Below are 18,525 nucleotides of genomic sequence, written 5' to 3'. Positions count from 1 at the left end.
CCTAAGCGCCGATATATATGATTCAGAAAGTATTCTCGCTACTGTGACGGACTTTCTGTTTACCGATGCTCCTAGTTTCTCTCTTGAAAAACATTAGTTTTCACGGAAACACGCCTGTAACGTATATCTAAGTCAAACTTACGTGTTCGTTACGAGTTTGATGATAGCTATTTATTCGCTTGCGATCGCTGAGTATCTCGAAAACTTTCTAGAAAGATACACAGAGAAAAGAAAAAAAAACCGTCTACAATTTGTCCAGTGTTCATAGTTTCCTAAGGCATGACGTATTATCACGTCGCTGAACCGAAATAACAAGATTGTAATACAAAAATTAGGAGTTTCGGAATTAAGTCAGAATAAGTTATTAGCATATTGCAAAGAAAAATAATTGCTTGATATCTCAAAACTCGACACAGTATTGGTTAATTAAAATTAAGTCCTGTTTTCTTCTTGATAAAATTTATAGATATGATTGTATTATTATCATAGACATGTGACTAGCTAGTAAAAATATTCAGAAAACAATAGAATTAGTTTTCTATATTAGAAAGAGAGACATATAATTTTTCCTCAACGATTAAAGGTGATTCTTAAAGATGACAAGATCAGAATAGAGTGGCACAGCGAAGTCGATGAATACTTACGATGGCTGTATGGTGGTGATTCGCCGGTGATGGATGCGATACGCGGCGTGTCCTCGGAGATTTCGATGTCCGCCGATTTTCGATAAACGTCTGAAATGGAAGCCGTGCAGCGCAGATGTAAGTATCCTTTGCGAAACATACTGTTTATCACTTTAAACTCGATCCTCGAGACCGTAGATCGTTTCTCGTTTTCATGAGAGACACTGTAATTCCGTATCAGGTATAGCCCATTACTCTCGATCTGAAACAACAAGCGGCATGAATTAATGCTTACTAGATTTTCTTAAGATATTTTTAGTGGCGCATTTAATGACAATTATATCACATTTTGTAATTTTAATCTTTATTTATTCTTTTCAACTTAATTGTATATTTGAATCTTTTTTTATCGAATTACATAAAAGCTTTCAATGATAGAAAATTTATTGTACCGTAAAACTTTTATCTTTTAATATGGCACAAATCTTCTTGGAATAAGTGCACAATTCGAAAAGTACTTCGTTCTCGTACATAATTTATCCGAGCTATAACCGTCCGAGCTATAATCTCAAATAATTAATAGATCGCGTTTAGTGCTTATGGAAAGTCCTTTCATCATTTATTCTATATGTAACTGCGCGGGTATCGAAATATCTTCTGCATTTACTATCGCGTTCCACAAAGGGAATTATTATTGCCGCCTGCTAAGGATATCATGCGGTTATGTTACCCTTAATGCAGCTTTGTCTTTTGTCTCACTCATTTAACGTAGCTGCGTCTTTTGTCTTCGTGAACGAGAGTAAAATGGAAAAAGGAAGTGCGCAATGAAGTCGGGAGGTCGCCCAGCGTTATTACTCCGAGGAACAAACGTGGATGCGTATCGAGTTTAGCTACAGTAACGTGATTCTATGTGATACGTGTACTATAAAATTTCATGGACTATAAAGTTAGCGTTGACACACGGCTTTTCTCCAGAGTTGTATTTTTACTTTTTACATATACACACAACCTTTCTAGATGCATCGCAGAGAAGGACGATCTGTTAGCATTTCAAAATATTTGCACAGTTCATCAATTTACTAAAAACACTCGTCTGTTTATAATGCGTACATGTTTTTTTTATCGGGAATAAGATTTCGATTGTCTGGATACGAATAATTTAAATTCGTATCTTTAAATTTAAAATTTAAATAGAATTTAAAATCTAGTTATAAAACATTATATTAAAAAAAAAAAAAAAAAAAAAAAAAATATTACAAAATGGAAATGCGCGCGATAGGTGATTAATGAACGATTATCTTTTATGGATGGCCAAAACAATAAAGAGTTGTACAGCTTAAAAGATTTTTGGTAAAAGTATCATTTTTGCCGTTTTCGAGTTATTAATGTACGCGTCAATGTCAGTCGCGTTGCAGCAAAAATATATAATACGTTGTATGATCTGTAATAAATACACATAAAAGGGACTTTATTTTATATACGACCGAGGGACTACTTTCAAGAAGAATATATGGCCGAGAAGAAACGAATTTGTCTTCGATCGTCCGCTGTGTTACGAGAGAACAAGAACACCCTGAGAACTCCGAAGGCGACGTTATCATTTGTAGAACAAACAAGGACATACATCATGTCCGCGGGCATACAGTGTCACGTGCGGATACAGGCTACATCCATAAAGCATAAAGCATGAAGCTGATGCCATCACAGATGCCATCTTCTCTTACACCTTCTTTTTTTCTTTCTCTTTTTATACGTCACGAGAGTGCCATGCCGGTGGAATTTCTTTCGCGTACGTGTAGCCTCCGAGTCTAAAGTGCATTACCTACGTCACCTACGTTGCGATCTTCATATCGCCGAAAACGGATTTTGATGATGTTATTCGCATATAGATGTCCCTAATGTGAGGGATTGATTGACACATTGTTTAGCGCTATAGAGTTTCGGTTGCGGCTTGCTTTCGCTTACCTCATTGTCCTTGTAAACGTAATATTCTCTGCTTGCCGTGCGTACATTTTCCACATAGCATATACATTCCTACGCTGTACTGTAGATCTTGTGTTCCACAATAAAGCTACTATATTTGTCTCCATGTCTGGGAGCGTATGCGGATGGAATCTAATATTGCGTGTAGTAACTAAATTTACGCGATTATATATGCATGATGCATGATTTTGAATATATAAGACATACAGTTTATTGTACAGATCGTCATAATTTATGCGACATGGGAAATGTTGAAAAACAAAACTATTTATCAATTTACATAAATCCAAAATTTGCAAAACTATAAGTTTATTTCTCTACGAAATGTGTTGCATAACTAAATTAAATTATATCCTGTATTTTATTTGGGTAATTTTTATTATTATTTTACATTATGAATTTTTTGTGTGTATGTGTGTGTGCGCGTGTGTGTATAAGTGCGCTCGCACGCGTGCATGTATATATACACTGTATAATTTACTACGTAACAGTTTTACGAATATTTCCAATCGATCAGGCAGGAGAACTTTCGAAATGGAAATCAGGCGCATAGAAAACGCAGTGAAAGTCCGAAAATTGCATTCGAGTCTCGAATTTACGAGAATGCACGTGCTGTGCGACTAGGGATTATTTGCCCCGAAATATTGGTGGATGTTTCATATGCCGGGGCAAAGCTTTCCGGTGGAACGTGGGAAGCAAGGCGGAAATATTGGCGGCGAGAAAATATGAGCGAAAACTTGATTTGAGATAGGTGGAACCGAGGTAGAGTTTTCTTGGCAACGGATCAAGCGCATACTTATATACCTGCTACGCGGACAAATGTATGTGCAAGTTATGTACGTACTCACATGAGAGGAGAGAGAGAGAGAGAGAGAGAGAGAGAGAGAGAGAGAGAGAGAGAGAGAGAGAGAGAGAGAGAGAGAGAGAGAGAGAGAGAGAGAGAGAGAGAGAGAGAGAGAGAGAGAGAGACTAAAAGAGGATAAAAAAGAAGGATAAGCAGGTGGTCAATCAATGAAAACGATTTTCTAACTCACTAATCGGTTTTTCTGCATTACATGGAATCGTTCGCCTCGATAAGAGTTTTCTACGTTTTCTAAATGGACAAGTCTCGAACGAAATTCCCAGGAAAAGGAAGATTCCCACCTCTTATCTTGGTCCTCTAATTTCTTTTCTTTTATCGACGTAAGAGTCGTTTAATTATCTTCATCTGACGTCTCACGGGCGTTCCCGAATTAGCACTGCGCTTCACGGTATTTTTAATTCCTAATTGTTTTCTGGAGACATCGTGTTCATTGAAATTTATAAACGCAGTGATTTATTGACGCATGATATATTTCATTTTAATGAAATTGTCGGAAGTTATTATCAATAAATAAATCAGATTATATACAAAATAAATTAGGTAATACAATTTTGCAGAGTAAATTATACATTCATGATATTTTCGTTATAAAATTCTACAATGTTAATTTTATTTATTATTTGCCAATATTTTCTTAATAGGAAATAGTCAGATTAAGATAATTAAACTATGACAAATCAGATTTAATAAAATATATAATCAAATGGAAATTATGGTTTGAAAATTATCTCATTAATATACATCAATGTCGATCAATGTACAACATCAATAAATTTATTGATTATAACATTAATATGTGTTACGTGCGGGCAAAATAGAGGGGCGATTAAATATTGCCGAATAATTGAATCGCGGGTGAATCAAACAAAAAGTGTGGCTGCAATAGGGGAAAAGTGCCCCGTTAGGACAACTACGGAGGAAGTTGTCAACAATAGTGCTTAGAATCAAGGAAAGTAAGCGGGGTGACACACGTCATGGGTGTGACGGGAGGGTGAAAACCGAAAATAGAGAGGGGCGAAACGACGACCCTTGTGCACTTTCGGCCGGAATGCTTTCACCAGGGTGGAGCCATTGTTCCGCTCGCCGCCGGAAATGTGAATTTTCACTTACGCTCGTCCAAACGCGCGGTCGTTGCTTACTCCGCCTCGTTTTATTTCAAAAGCCAAGTGATTCAATTTTCACGCGCTCTTCCAAACGTCTATTTAAAATTGCTAGCACTCGTTCGTTATTACGAGCTAAGTTCGGAATTTTTTCAACACTAATATCCTGCTAATATTTTATTTCTGATATCATAATGTTCAATATCAATTCTTATTATAATTTTTGTTGCAAATTAAATTAAATTTATAATATGGATTAGCACCATCAATCTTTACTCTATTACATTAAGATCACATAAAAACATTTCTCTGTATATTTTTTGGTTTACCACAATAAAGAAGTAAATTATATATAATGAGCAAACTAAATGCGATAGCACAATTCACAAATTTAAAAATACTTTATTTGTAAAATAATTATTAAATAAACAAAATAATCTCGCTCGACTAAGCAGAAGCTAAATAATTTAAAACGGCCAATTTTCGAGCATTTACAAAATGTTAAAATTATATTTAATAATTTCAATAGTATACAGTCGTTATTACAACGACTGATGTATACTACTGAAATTAATAAATACCTATAATTTTAACATCTTGTAAATGCTCGAAAATTGGCCGTTTTAAATTATTTAAAAGAATTATTGTTTATGCAACAGCAATATTTTTAATTTTTACAATATGATTTTATGATACAATTATTTTGTATTGGTTTTAATGTAAAATATTATGTTTTATAAAAAATTAAGTTATTAGATAGTATAATTCATTACAAAATCAAAAATTTATTCATACAAGTTAAATATAAATCATTATATACACACATGTAGAAATATTTAGATAGATATTTCACAAAATATGCATGTATTACGAAAAATGTATTAAATAGAGAGAGAGCTATCAATAAAAAATTTAAAGACCTTTTATTATTCATATATACCTGGCTGGATCATTCAATTATTAACAAATCATATTAATTTCTTACAACGCGTACGTTCGCAATATTTTCACCCATCACGAGGATATGAAACGTTATCTTTCTGAGCGAGAGGCGATGTGAAATCCCAATCCGAGGCGGTAGAAATCAAATCCAGCAAGATTTGTTCGGATACATTCGCACATGGTTAAAGGGTACGGATGCCTGGTATGCAAATAAATTGTTATTTCGCGGTTTTCGTTAAATCAACTAAATTATTCCGTTAAATCGCTGCACCGCGCCGTTTCGCCGTGCTGACGTTTTCCCAGTTTCACCGGCCGAAAGTGAGTTACGCCGTTTCAATCGTCAGAATGAAAAGTGTCAAAGGACGGCATAAATCTGCTCGTTCAAAAACAAAGCGCCCGGCCTCTGAAAACGAATATTCAGTGGAAAATATCGCGCCTCTCGTGCCCCGGTTATTTAAATCAATGGTATTTTCTGCGAAAGCAATGGATCCGCTCGTCAAGATAAAGGCCCACGATATTGGTTTTTTCTTTTTCCATTTAACTAGATATAGTTTATATATAATATATATATTTAAGCTTCGTACATATATATAGAGCACAAATGTCGAGTCTGTTTTCTTATAAATGTGGAACTTTCCCGTTATGTCAATGCGATTAAAACTAAATTAAGTCATAAAGCAGCAGGTCCATAAAATACTGCGAATGAAAGTACGTAACGGCATAACTTGTTAACGCAGTTATAATGCCGATCTCGGGGAAAATTCAACGGAATACAATTTTAAAAGAAAGAGAGCGCGAGAAGGAGAGGAGTGAGAGAGAAGGAGAAAAATAGAGAAAGAGAGACGGGTACACTTAAAACATTTAATTGGGGCGTTAAGGGCAAAACTTCGTCGATGGATACATGGGGCACTCGATGATTGCAAAAATACGGATGAGCAACTATACACTTAATCCTCTCACCGCCTGCCTTTTACTCTTCTCTCTCTCTCTCTCTCTCTCTCTCCTCTTTTTTGTTTTTTTTTGTTTCTCCTAGTACGCGATCGTAGCTCGTCTGACGTTGCACTCAACAGGAGAGCTCTACAGATTACTAGCGTACGAAGCTTTTCCACTTGAAGGTTCCTCGAGATTTATCTACTTTATGGAACGAAAGGCCCGGGCACGTCTTTATAGTTAATCACGCGATCGTATAACACGCACGTATCTCGTTTGTGTTAGCTCAAAGTAGCCATGCAATAAGCTCACCAATAAGCTGTTACAATAATACAAAAGTACCATACAAACATATCTACGTGCACATACGCGTGTGTTATGGAACTTTCATTTTAATTAATATTTTCATTATGTCGAGTTTTGTGCTACAATAAACAGCTCATATACCGAGATTCTTGGATATCCGCGAGAATTTCAACAAAATCAAATAAAACTCGCGCAAATGAATGTTTTTTACATGAAAATATACGAATAACGAATAGCGATACAGAGAGCGAGCCCGATCTCAAATCTATCTATAGCAATAATTTGACCAATGACGAATGTACGCGTGTTTTGTTATGAGGGTGATTCAATTGAACGTAGTATTTTGCGCGAGAAATTATGCGTGGAGCTTTTCGTCCAAGCATCATGAAAAATTTATCGGAAATATCATGGTGATAGAAAAAATGTATGTGACAAGTTAAACACCATTGTACGTGAAGTACAAAAGATATTTACACGTGGGTATGCAAAATATATTCAAAATATCAGAACATTTAAATAATAATTCGCTCTCACGGCCGTTAAAAAGTGACGACGAAAATCAGATGTGTTGCAGCGTGAAATTCTAATTTCTGCGAATTAATTTTGCACGCTTTACAGCGTACTGTTGCAAAAATAAAAATATTTGATTGAACAAATACTTTGTTTTCACAGTAAGAATTAATTTTCATAGAACTTATTATATGAGATTAATATAGAATCTGTACATAAGCTAGTGTTTCTTTTGAAAGTGATATATAGGTCCACTTTTTAGTATTAAATTTAAAAAAAATAAAAATAAAAATCAGTAGAAGAAATAAGCTTTAATTAATTTATTTTTTTTTTTCAAAATTTGACTTATATCATTTTTAGACAAAACAGTTAATAATTGTTATTCATAAAAGAATGTGCACATCGAGAAATAATTTACTGGCAAAACGATTGGTCACGTCTCACGCCATCTTAATTAACGTCGATACAAATTAATAATTCTGAAATAAAATTCCATTCATGGATTTAGTTTATTGACAATCCTGTCGGCTATGCGAACGTGCACAGAATGTTCCAAAGTGACAGCAACTACAGTTCATCCTTTATTAAACTTCGATATTAAATTATGACGGTAAACTGGGGATATCAAAGTTTATATGAAATACGAATAACATATTTCGATGGCTTTTTATAGAACGGAAACATGCCGAAGCTGCGAAATTCCGTTTCTCCATTTTTCTATCGAAATTTCTCTCGCTCGCCATCCGTAACAGGGTATTTTTTTACGCAAAGCTACCTCTAGTATGACAGTTGCACCATTGAATTTTGCAATTTTATAGCTACATTTTTAAAGATTCTCTATATAATAACTTTCTTTCCTTATCTAGGTCGATTATTTCTTCCCACCAGCTAATTCTGCTAATTGATCAATTTGCATGCGAAATCACGTTACGCGCTACCAAATTTGCTAGAAGCGCTGCGTCGAACGCGTCGCGATTCTTTTGTTTAAATCCCGCGAATCGTAATCCCGATATCGGTGCGATACTCGAGGAGAGAAGCCCTCGAGTGAGCGATAGAGGAACGGCGGGATTGACGTAATGGAATGGGGGATGGAGGTGAAACAGAATGGAATATAGGCGCGATCCTCGAGCCTTTCGCCGCCCGCGCAACTCTAATCATCCAGTAAGGTCACGTAGCTACGACTACGTCGAGACGTATACATATAGGATGGCAAGGAGGCGATACTTACGAGTTCTCCGTTGAGCTTCCACGTAACCTCGGGGGCGGGCCGGGATTTGCCTGAGGTGCAGTTCGCCTGTAGCGTCTCGCCCATTGCTATGCGCTCCTTCTCGGTACGAATCGCAGGATCCGTTTTTGGGGCGTCTAAGGCATAATAATTATGTCGTTTAGCACATGCGACTGCTGCCACGGCACTAACTCGACACCTGGCGACACGCCAACGGCGCCGGGGGCGTCACATAGAGCGTACCGGAAACACTTGAACAACGACCCCCGTCATGCTTGGTACTGACGACTAGGGCTAGTGTTTCCAACGTGTCCCCCGGGCCCCGACACCGCTGCTGCGCGCATTTTGTTTAATAATTTGTAATCTACGTCACGTCGTGATATCCCTACAGAAGCTGTATGTGCTTATTTGATATACGAGATTTTCCCTCGCGCAGAGACAGCTGGGTGTAATAGCTTACGAATAATTATATATTCTCCTTCAGAATTTCGAATTCTTAAAAAAATTACAGTAAAATATTTACCGTAATTATGTCCATAATAATTTGATCGCTATTAACCCTCGATCTGGTTACTCTATACCCTATCATAACTTTCTTATCGCACGTACTTTAGAGATATTAACTTGCTGAGAATTTTACTTTTTCATCTAGACTTAATCAATCGTGTTCTATAAAGCTTTAAAAAATATAGCAAATATTTGTGTATATTATATCTATATAAATAAAACGGTAAACATCCCGTTTAGGGGACCCACCTCCGATGGCCTTGACCTTCACATATGTTGTCAAGGTCACCCTCCTGAGTGACCTTCAGAAGGTTTTAGTCGGGGGTCGCTTTTAATTAAAAAGTTATAAACAAAAAAAGTTTCAAAAATATAGCAGTTATTTTAAGTACTGAGAGGCATAAACGACTAATATTACGTTTTTCTTTAAAGCAGAGAATACTTTATTTCGCGAGAAAGTCGCTGCTTTACCAAAACACAACATTTAAATCAGTAAATTGTTGATAAATTGAAGTCTTTTTGTTAAAGCAGAGAATACTTACATGGGTTAAATGACGCGTTTTAAACAGTTGAATACTTTTAAAGCGCGTCATCTAACTCATGGCATCTCGCATATTAACTTTCCACGCATGAAAAGTTCACGCATACACTTTTCACGCGAACCGAGGTTCACCCACACCCCCCCTGCTTTCGGGGGAGGTGCGGTAGCCCCGAAATGGTTTACGCATGGGTTAGTTGACGCGCTTTAAACAATTAAGGGCCAGTTTCACAAGTGTTGGTTAACTTTTAATCTTAGATTAACTCACTCTTCATCTTTTTCTAAGGGGGACGTTAGAAGGAGACGAAGAGTGAGTTAATCTAAGATTAAAAGTTAACCGACACTTGTGAAACTGGGCCTAAATACTGTTAAAGCGCGTCATCTAACCTATGTAGATTAGTGACGCGCTTTAAACAGTTAAATACTTGTAAAGCGCGTCATCTAACCTACATATTTTCCAAACTTTTTTTGTTAATAACTTTTTAACGAATAACGAGCGACGGCTAAAACCTTCTAAAGGTCACTCGGGGTCATGACCTTGACAACATATATCAAGGTCATTGAAATCGGTGAGGTCGCCAAACTTTTCTTTGTTAATAACTTTTTAATAAAAAGCGACCCCCGACTAAAACCTTTTAAAGGTCACTCAGAAGGGTGACCTTGACAACATATGTGAAGGTCAAGGCCATCGGAGGTGGGTCCCCTAAACGGGATGTTTACCAATAAAACAAAGTCGGGTTAGTTACACCATTTTTAACTCAAGAACGGCTGGACCGAATTTATATTACAACCATATAAAATAGGGGTAGAATTTTCTGGCGAGTGCTATAGAGTGTATAGTTTTTCGTTACCGATCTTCTGGAAACCGGTTTTTCTAATTTGTTTAATTCTTACGCGAAATAATTGACCGAATCTTGGAGAGGGAGAGGAAGAGGGAGAGAGAGAGACTATTGAGTGAGATTATTTGCGTGTATTATTACACATGTTCTCCGGGGCGAAGCCCGGGTAACCAGCTAGTTTTAAATAAAATAAAAATTCAAAGGGAATTACAAGAATATCGGGAAAAGAAGCATAGATTTAGTGTTTATCTATTAGAAATGGGCTACATGTATCTTATTGGAGCGTCATAAAGCACATCGATTTTGTTTAAATCTTGTCTTACAGTCGATCGTTGATCCCTATGTTGCTTACGAAATGTATCACTTCGAATCGAGTACCGAGATAAACGGAGAAAACGCGTGTATATTTCAGACAACCCCGGAACGAGCGATTTATCTTCGACTACTACGGAAAAAAGTTAAAAAAAGACATTTTCAACAGTCGACACGCGCACGTACTTACCGACTACTTCCATCTTGGCCCTTTCGATCAGCGTGTGGTAGGAAGGGCTGCCTGCGGACACCTCGCACTTGTACATCCCGGTAAGCTCTCTGGACACGTCCACCAATGTTACGTCGTGCGAGTTCGATTTGGAGACCTGTAAAACGCGAAGCTTGATGTACCGTACTCCACCTATGTCCCGTTCTCCACCTTCGCCATTTTGATCTTCCACTCCACGATCCGTCTCATCCTTTCGCAGCCTGGTTTTTAGCGGCGCCGTTACGCCGCGCAACGAAAAGTTTCGACATTTTCCACGATAGAGATTCGCGCGTCAATAGTTAGGGACGCTCCCGCGGACAACCGCAATTTTCCAACCTTCTATCACGCGGGAGGTATTCTTATGCAGATAAAATTTGCCGACATGAAATTATTTTCGCGTGATCTCGTAAGAATTCATACAGAACTTTAGCGAACGTCTACATTTAACATTTTCCAATGTTGCTCCAATTAAACTTCATGCTCAGCGATCTTCCCGAGTTGGGAGAAAGTTTGTCGAAAGCAGTGAATAAGACGCGAGGAATATTCATTACGAATGGTTCACCGCCTCCAGGTTAGTTAACGTTCTTTTATTCTGCCTCGCGATAAGGTTGTCGCGATTACAAAATAGCAAGACGACGGAAAAGTAAATTTTTGTGGAATTGGTTATCAGTCGTGCTTGCACTTAGTTATCCCGTCGCGTCTACCGGTTTGGATAGGAGAAGGAAGACGGTAATAAGTATTGATCGTGCATTCGGGCAACTTCGCTAAAAGCGCGGATCCCGGTGAAACTGTCACTGAAGAGTAACGCCGTTCGCGAAGATTCCTTTCAAAACGACATTCCTCGGAATGCTTTTACAGACGTTTGAAGGAGGTGGGGGAGGGAGGGGGAGATCTGACGGTGCGAGATATAGATTACAACACGGAAAAGAATTTTTTATCGAAACATCTTTGGTGAAAGCATCACGTCTTATTGTTAGCTATCTCTTAGGTGTCGGAGAACAAAAGACGAAAGTTTCTTGTCTTCCAATATCGGTGACATATCACTGATTCGAAACACGTGTATATATAGCGTCTACGTCAGAAATAACTTGGCAGCGTGCTTTGACTTCATATGCTACTTTCCGAATATGTCGAGAAAACATGCATATTTACCACGAGAACTTCGCAACGTAAACTTTTTTCTGAAAGCGTTAAAATTTTATATAAAAAGTTAGCATTGAAATAAAGCCATGCTTAGCAAGTTTTGAACGAAAATAAAATTAATGTGAAGTATAACTTTGCAATAGCTTAAAAACAAATAATGATTTAGAAAATACAATAGGGACATATATTGATGAGCAAAATAATAGGAACAGATATTGTGATAAGTTGCAACTCTAATTTAATTATTTGTACTTATAATTGAATTTTGTGGAATTTTTTTCTCTCTTGTATTATTATCAGCGATAAATAAATTGACGTCTTATTACAAAGAAATTTCGTTCTCTCTAAAAAAATTTCAAATTTGCGAGGATTAATCTAGCGCCCGTATCTCTTTCTCATTCGATGTCCGCGTCAAATCCTCCTGGTATTAAGCATCGCCGATATTGCTCTGCATTTTGTACCGCTGATCGATTTTACATCCGAGCCTTTCCACGTTTAAATCTGGATCCTACGATCCGTCCGTGCTCGTTTCTTTTTGCGACACCGCTCTCTTCCTCTTCGCAGGCATTTATATTCATCGCGGCGAGCGTCTCCGCCTCCTTTACAAACTATATCGGATGAGGGGACAGGTCTTTTTCATCGTTTCTTCCGCTTCTGGCATCGGCATGGACGAGATGCTCGATGAAAAATAACATTGAAAAGGGTTGCGAGTATTCGGATCTGCCGGGGCGGAAACTGCGGCAGACACGTGTTACCTCCTTTATGAAAAGTGTGAACATGCATCCCATTTTTCAGTCCGCATTCTACATTCTTGATTAAATGAAGTCACACGAGCGTTACATACATGCATGTACATAACGTATGTTAAAATCTGTACCGATTTAAATATAAATGGCAACATAAAGATTTCGATATTGTTCATATCGCATATTAACTTTACTTTTAAATATCAAATCTGAATTTGAAGAGAAACATTTTAATATATTTGATAACATTAATAGATTTTAAATAATCAGTAATGAATACATTTTTCACGTCAATAAATTAATTTGCATCATTTATATCGAAAAATAAACTTTTCTAATGCTACGACAAAATGCTTTCGCAAATATCGCTTGTACTCAAGTAGAATTATACTCAACTATATATGTTTGATACTCTTTTTTTTTCTTTAAAAGCCCACGGCAGCAATATTCGAGATTTTATTCTTTGTATTTGTTAAAACGCTACGAGGGTACAAGCGAGCTATTCTCTCTCGATTCATCGATTACATCGCAGTAACAATAGCTCAATACCGTTACAAGGTATTACGGACCATGACTCACGTGGAACAAATATCGCCTATTCTTATATCGACTGAAAATACTCGGTTGGAGATATACGAGCCAATCGGGATAGACGATAGAAACTTAATCGAATAGTGAAAAATTATTATCCTAAATCTTCGGGCGCGCACACGAGAGAGCGGTGATCGCATCTCACGTACGTTCGTACGAAGCCATTTCTCCGTCGAGTTTAGCTTGGCGATAACGCGACGATAATCGGCAAGCGGAGTATTGTTAAGTGGTCCTATAAAAAGACGAGTTCACCGATATGGCTGCTACACGATCGCGGTAAAGCGGATAGTGATCTCATTGTAACTGCCGCGACATCGGAAGCGAATGACCGCGAAGATGCCTTCCGAGTCCACTATCGGCTATTTGCCGGCATTGATCGTTGTAAATTTTTCGTGTAAAGATTACGCGGATATACTTGCTGTTCTATCTGACTCAGGATGCTTTATACGCTCATGAAAATTTCCAGCCTGGCTTCCTATCCTGTCTCACCAGCTCGAGCCGAGCTTAAATCTTGCGCGACTTGCTCTACTCTTATACTCCTACGTGTGTCCCGCCGTAATTCACCGAGCAGTCATTCCCCGAATTAATGTTCATTCGTTAAATTGTTCTAGAAGTTATGCATCATGTGGGGAATTGCCGACAGTTTAATGTTACTAACCATCCCGCATTCGGGTCTTTCCGAAATGACACTGTTGATGTAATAGGGATTAGAGATGCGAAAATCATGTTCCGGTGTCACTTTCTCAAGCGTATTGCGAGGAGCGCAGAGTGAGACTCTTGTAAAATAAGACTCCAAATACAAAGTTCCAGACAGTTGGAAAAATTGAATCCTTGCTGTCCCACTTGAATGAAGAATCGTCTTCAGATGAAAGTCCCTGTATCTGTAACGTCAGCGTCACTTTGTCACAGCTTCTCTCGATAAGTTTCTTTTCCCATATCATTTTCCTCCTCTCATCACCCTTGTCTCACGCTTAGAAATGTTCACGACTCCAGAAGTCACCTGACACTTTTCAAGCGAATTCCACCTCGTTTTTCCACCACTATTTCCACGTTGCCTCTTGCCTGTTCCTTGATCGCCTCTCTCTCTCTCTCTTTCTCTCTCTCTCTCTACCATCTTGTCTTCCTCTGTTTTTCTCACCCTCAATAATTCATTTACACTTCCATACATTATGCTCCTCGCTCTCTGCAATGTTTTACCGATTGTCCGATCACGTTTTCTCCCGCCTGTCCTCTTTATCCCTCACCCTGAATCAGCATTATCTGCTATATCATCTTTCACATCCCTTCTCTACGTGATGCTTTTCCTCCCTCTAAACTTCTGGCCCACATTTGCGGTCTGCACGACCACCTCTTTGCCCTAATTATCAGTGAAGCACGTTACCGATCCCACGAGAGTATTTTCCTGCAGGACTTCCTTTGAGTCGTCGAACAAAGGACTACGGGACAGAAAGCAAAAAGGAAGCTAGCGCTGAACGCTATTAAATGTACACGCTATACCGCGGTTATATACGTCTTCCTTACGCGTGCGGTGTTTCATCTAATTGTAAGATATTTATTAGCGAAATCATATTGCAAACTGTGAAATTTATAGGAAGAGAGCGGATGTCAGCGAATGATTGGTTAAAAGTTAAGTTATCTTTTTCTTAAATATAAATATATTGAGATTTTCTGTCACATATGTATCTCTCAAGTGTCGACTAAAATCAAACCTTTTGAACTCTATTAATTTTACGTAAAAAATATATACGAAAATTTGAAGCTAAAGAAAAAAACAGAAGGTTAATAATATTGAAACTACTAATAATCACTAGTTCCAATAAATCTAGAATAGTTCGTTAAGCTATACATTAGAATTCTTAATCGCTACATATAGATTTAAGTCATCGCATATTTATTAAATTAATGTAAAATGTACGTGAATACATTGCAATGCCAGAAACTCTCCGCGTTTCTCATATATACTCAATAGAAGCAAGCATGCATCTATAGGATTAATCTCTAACATTTTTCTTCGACGCGCGCGCGAGAACGTTATACAAACCTACAGGATATTGCTTTCGCGCCGAGTGCTCTTTCTTGCGGAAAGGGGGATTCCATTTTCTCGAGCGTCGGAAAATTTAAGGAGAGTCGCACCTTAAGAGGACGCGAGAAAAAGGGACGCGAGAGCGGGCAGGACGAGCGAAAAGGGGGAGGGGGCAGATTCGCGACGCGATTGCGGCGACGTTGAATCGACGTCCGTAAAACACGGAACTCGCTTGACCCAGGTTCAAGCCGTGTCGCGGTCGTAGTACATGCCATAAATCAGTCTATCGATTCTCTTCCTCCACCCGGCACCCGCGAGGAGGAAACTTTTGCCTTCGTCGTGGCCATACCGGCGGAAAAATGGAGGCACCCTCGATGCATGAGAGATTAGAAAGGGCGGATGGGGAGGGGGAGAGGAAAGAAAGATCAGTTGTCCAGGGAGCAGGCAAGAAGTTTTGCCTTCGGCGAGAGAGCGCGACCAGATCTTCTCTTTTATCGAATCTACTTACAGGCTGTGTTTTCCGTAGAAAAATAGATTACGGTCGGATCGGGGCGCGAGTCGCAAAAAGATAGCTCGTCGTTTACTCGCGAGCGCAAAAATCGGGCCGGCTTTAGTTCTTATCTCTCGACGACTCTTCAAAAGAGAGAGAGAGCTCGTTTGATAAATGGATCTAACAGCGCATCGATATGCGCATCCCTCGGAGGAATACAATTTATGATACACGTCATACAGCGAGAATACAACACGTTGCGATTTAAGATATTAAGCAATCAAACTTCAAGTTTCTTTGTGTTATTTAAGTTACGCAAGTCGTTTTGCTGAAACTTGAATGTCGATGATTAAATTCAATATAACAATATAAAATTGTTAATTTCGAAAATTGAAACTTTAATCTTATTTATTTAAGTACGGCGTAGGATTTTTTTCATGGATTTAAGACTGATTTCGAGCAAACTCCATGTGTAATGTGAACACCATGGTATTACCGAGATTAGTATACCTAGTAAACTTTCACGAAAGTATTATTAAAGGGATAAGTTCTTTATCAAGTTGTAATTGAGAAGTTGTAATAAAGATAAACCTGCTCGGTGATTCGGTTATTACTTTAAGAGGGGCACTGATTAAACTCAATCTGAAATATGCGGGACGTCTCAAAATCATCTTATTACTTTTCTTAGCTACTGATTATTTGAACAATTTTTTCACAATTTGATTATATGCAAACTTTATTCATATTTTAACACTATGCGGACACCGTGGGTCTTTTAAGACACAGTCGATTTTTTTGTATTTTACAGTTTTCTCCTGACGTTTCAACACTTAAAAAAAAATTGCAACAGTTCCGGCCTTATGTAAGTATAGAAATAACTTTTTGAAACCTTAAAAATAATATTTAAATTTCTATAGATTTTTTTGTAACACAGAAACGCGTTCGAAAACTCTCTGTAGACTCAAAAGTCCAGGGTGATTGATTTTTTACTCAATTAATTAAATCTATAATTGCAGAAAAAATGTGGGAACTGAGGATTATTGCTCTTTACAAAAGATGAAAGAAATTTCTGAAACATTTCATTTTTTCATAATTAAATAATTGAAATTTTTGGCGAATTTTATACTCTTAAAAATGTTATTCAATCTTAAATAATTCAGATAAATTTTTTGTTCTATCAATCAGTGATTGCAAATCTATTTTACCATAACTCGACTTTCCCTAAATGATGAGAATTTTCACATATTTATATTTGTTCATAAATGTACGATATTTGATTTTAAACCAATGTTGGCCAAACGTATGCCAGCCGTATACATGTATAATTGCCGAGTCAGATATCTATTGTCTATGTCCTTCTTTGTTATGTGAAAGTCAAATTATAACGAGCGCGAAAAACGGAGTCATCCTTGTACGCTGAAAGAGGGTAAGGTAGTGAAACTGACGTGCACCGCGAAAATAAATTTTGCGAATTTTATCGCATCCGGGACTCACTTAATATTACTGTATTTTATATATAATAAATATACATTGACACTACATAAATTACTTACATTGACTTGTATGTCAGACACTTTGTAAGTGGCGTAGGGTGGTTTGCGGTCGGGGTTGAAGTGATAAAATTCGTTATCATTGAAAAGCCATTGTATAGAGTACAAAGGTAAGCCTTCCAGATCGTAATGGCATGACAATGTTACGGTATCGCCTGATCTCACCATGGTCGGTACGTTTATCGTCAGATCTTTCAAACCTGTTGCACCTGCAAACAATAAAAAAATCTCGCTATGAAAGACGTTCGATCGATGCGTATATAATAGTATTTCTTGTTTATGTAAATGAAGAGTATTTATTGACATTGAATCATAATGTACAACAATCGTGATTAGAATTCGCAAAGTGCTCACGGTTCATTCATTATTCTAGCAATGCATTTACGTATAGCTAATAGACGTGTTTGATTGATGCACGCTATCTCTGATTTTAGGATTAAGCGCCGGTTAAAAAGTGGGACAGTCATAAATAATTCAGGTAAATTTTTTGTCATTTTTCATCAAATTTTTCAAAGTTTTAATTTGTGACGTGATTTAATGTTCTATCGATCAACGATTATAAATCTATTTTGCTACTACTCGATTTTCCATAAGCGATGGAAAATATTTAAAAAAAACTTTAGATATTTGAAGTACGCTTTATGGAAAATAGCAAACTATATACAAACTACTTTAAGTATGCTTGTATATACTTTATTTAATTTTTGGTCAATTTTAAAAAACACGTAACAATTGATACAAGCAGTAATAAATACAAAGTTTATAGTGTTGCTTTTTAAAATTTTACTTTCTATACGATCAATTAATATGCACATTATTTGTGTAATTCGCACGTTTTTTCTAAATACAGTACTTATCTACATGCTGATATAAGAGATTGTGATATTAAGCGTTATTAATAACAACTTATTAGTAATATGATTTTATTGATTATGTTCTCTCTTCGGATTATGTATTTAAATGCATGAAGGTAAAAGTATAAAATTGTAAAATAATAATTTTTTAAAAGTTTATTTGTTGTTGCTGAGCTAGGACTGATATTTCCGTTCAGTTGTGTTTTATTATTTGATAGGATACTGAGAGAACGAGGAATATATTCC

The 18,525-nt window shown here is 37.2% G+C and overlaps 1 protein-coding gene across 2 annotated transcripts in view; it reads right to left on the bottom strand.

Annotated features, from left to right (window-relative positions):
* LOC139808260 (cell adhesion molecule 2) overlaps positions 1-18,525 on the bottom strand; it is a 102,843-nt gene that overhangs the window by 17,788 nt on the left and 66,530 nt on the right. For both annotated transcript variants that reach the window (XM_071770043.1, XM_071770042.1), the window contains exons 2-5: positions 17,429-17,634; positions 10,865-11,000; positions 8,485-8,618; positions 645-885 (exon numbers count right to left, since the gene is read on the bottom strand). In XM_071770043.1, the coding sequence (XP_071626144.1) occupies positions 645-885; positions 8,485-8,618; positions 10,865-11,000; positions 17,429-17,634 (717 nt within the window). The remainder of the gene's footprint in view (positions 1-644; positions 886-8,484; positions 8,619-10,864; positions 11,001-17,428; positions 17,635-18,525) is intronic.

The sequence above is a fragment of the Temnothorax longispinosus genome, chromosome 2, assembly GCF_030848805.1.
Source record: "Temnothorax longispinosus isolate EJ_2023e chromosome 2, Tlon_JGU_v1, whole genome shotgun sequence".
Lineage (NCBI taxonomy): Eukaryota > Metazoa > Arthropoda > Insecta > Hymenoptera > Formicidae > Temnothorax > Temnothorax longispinosus.
The sequence above is the reverse complement of the archived record's forward strand: the minus strand, read 5'-3'. Positions and strand labels throughout refer to the sequence as shown.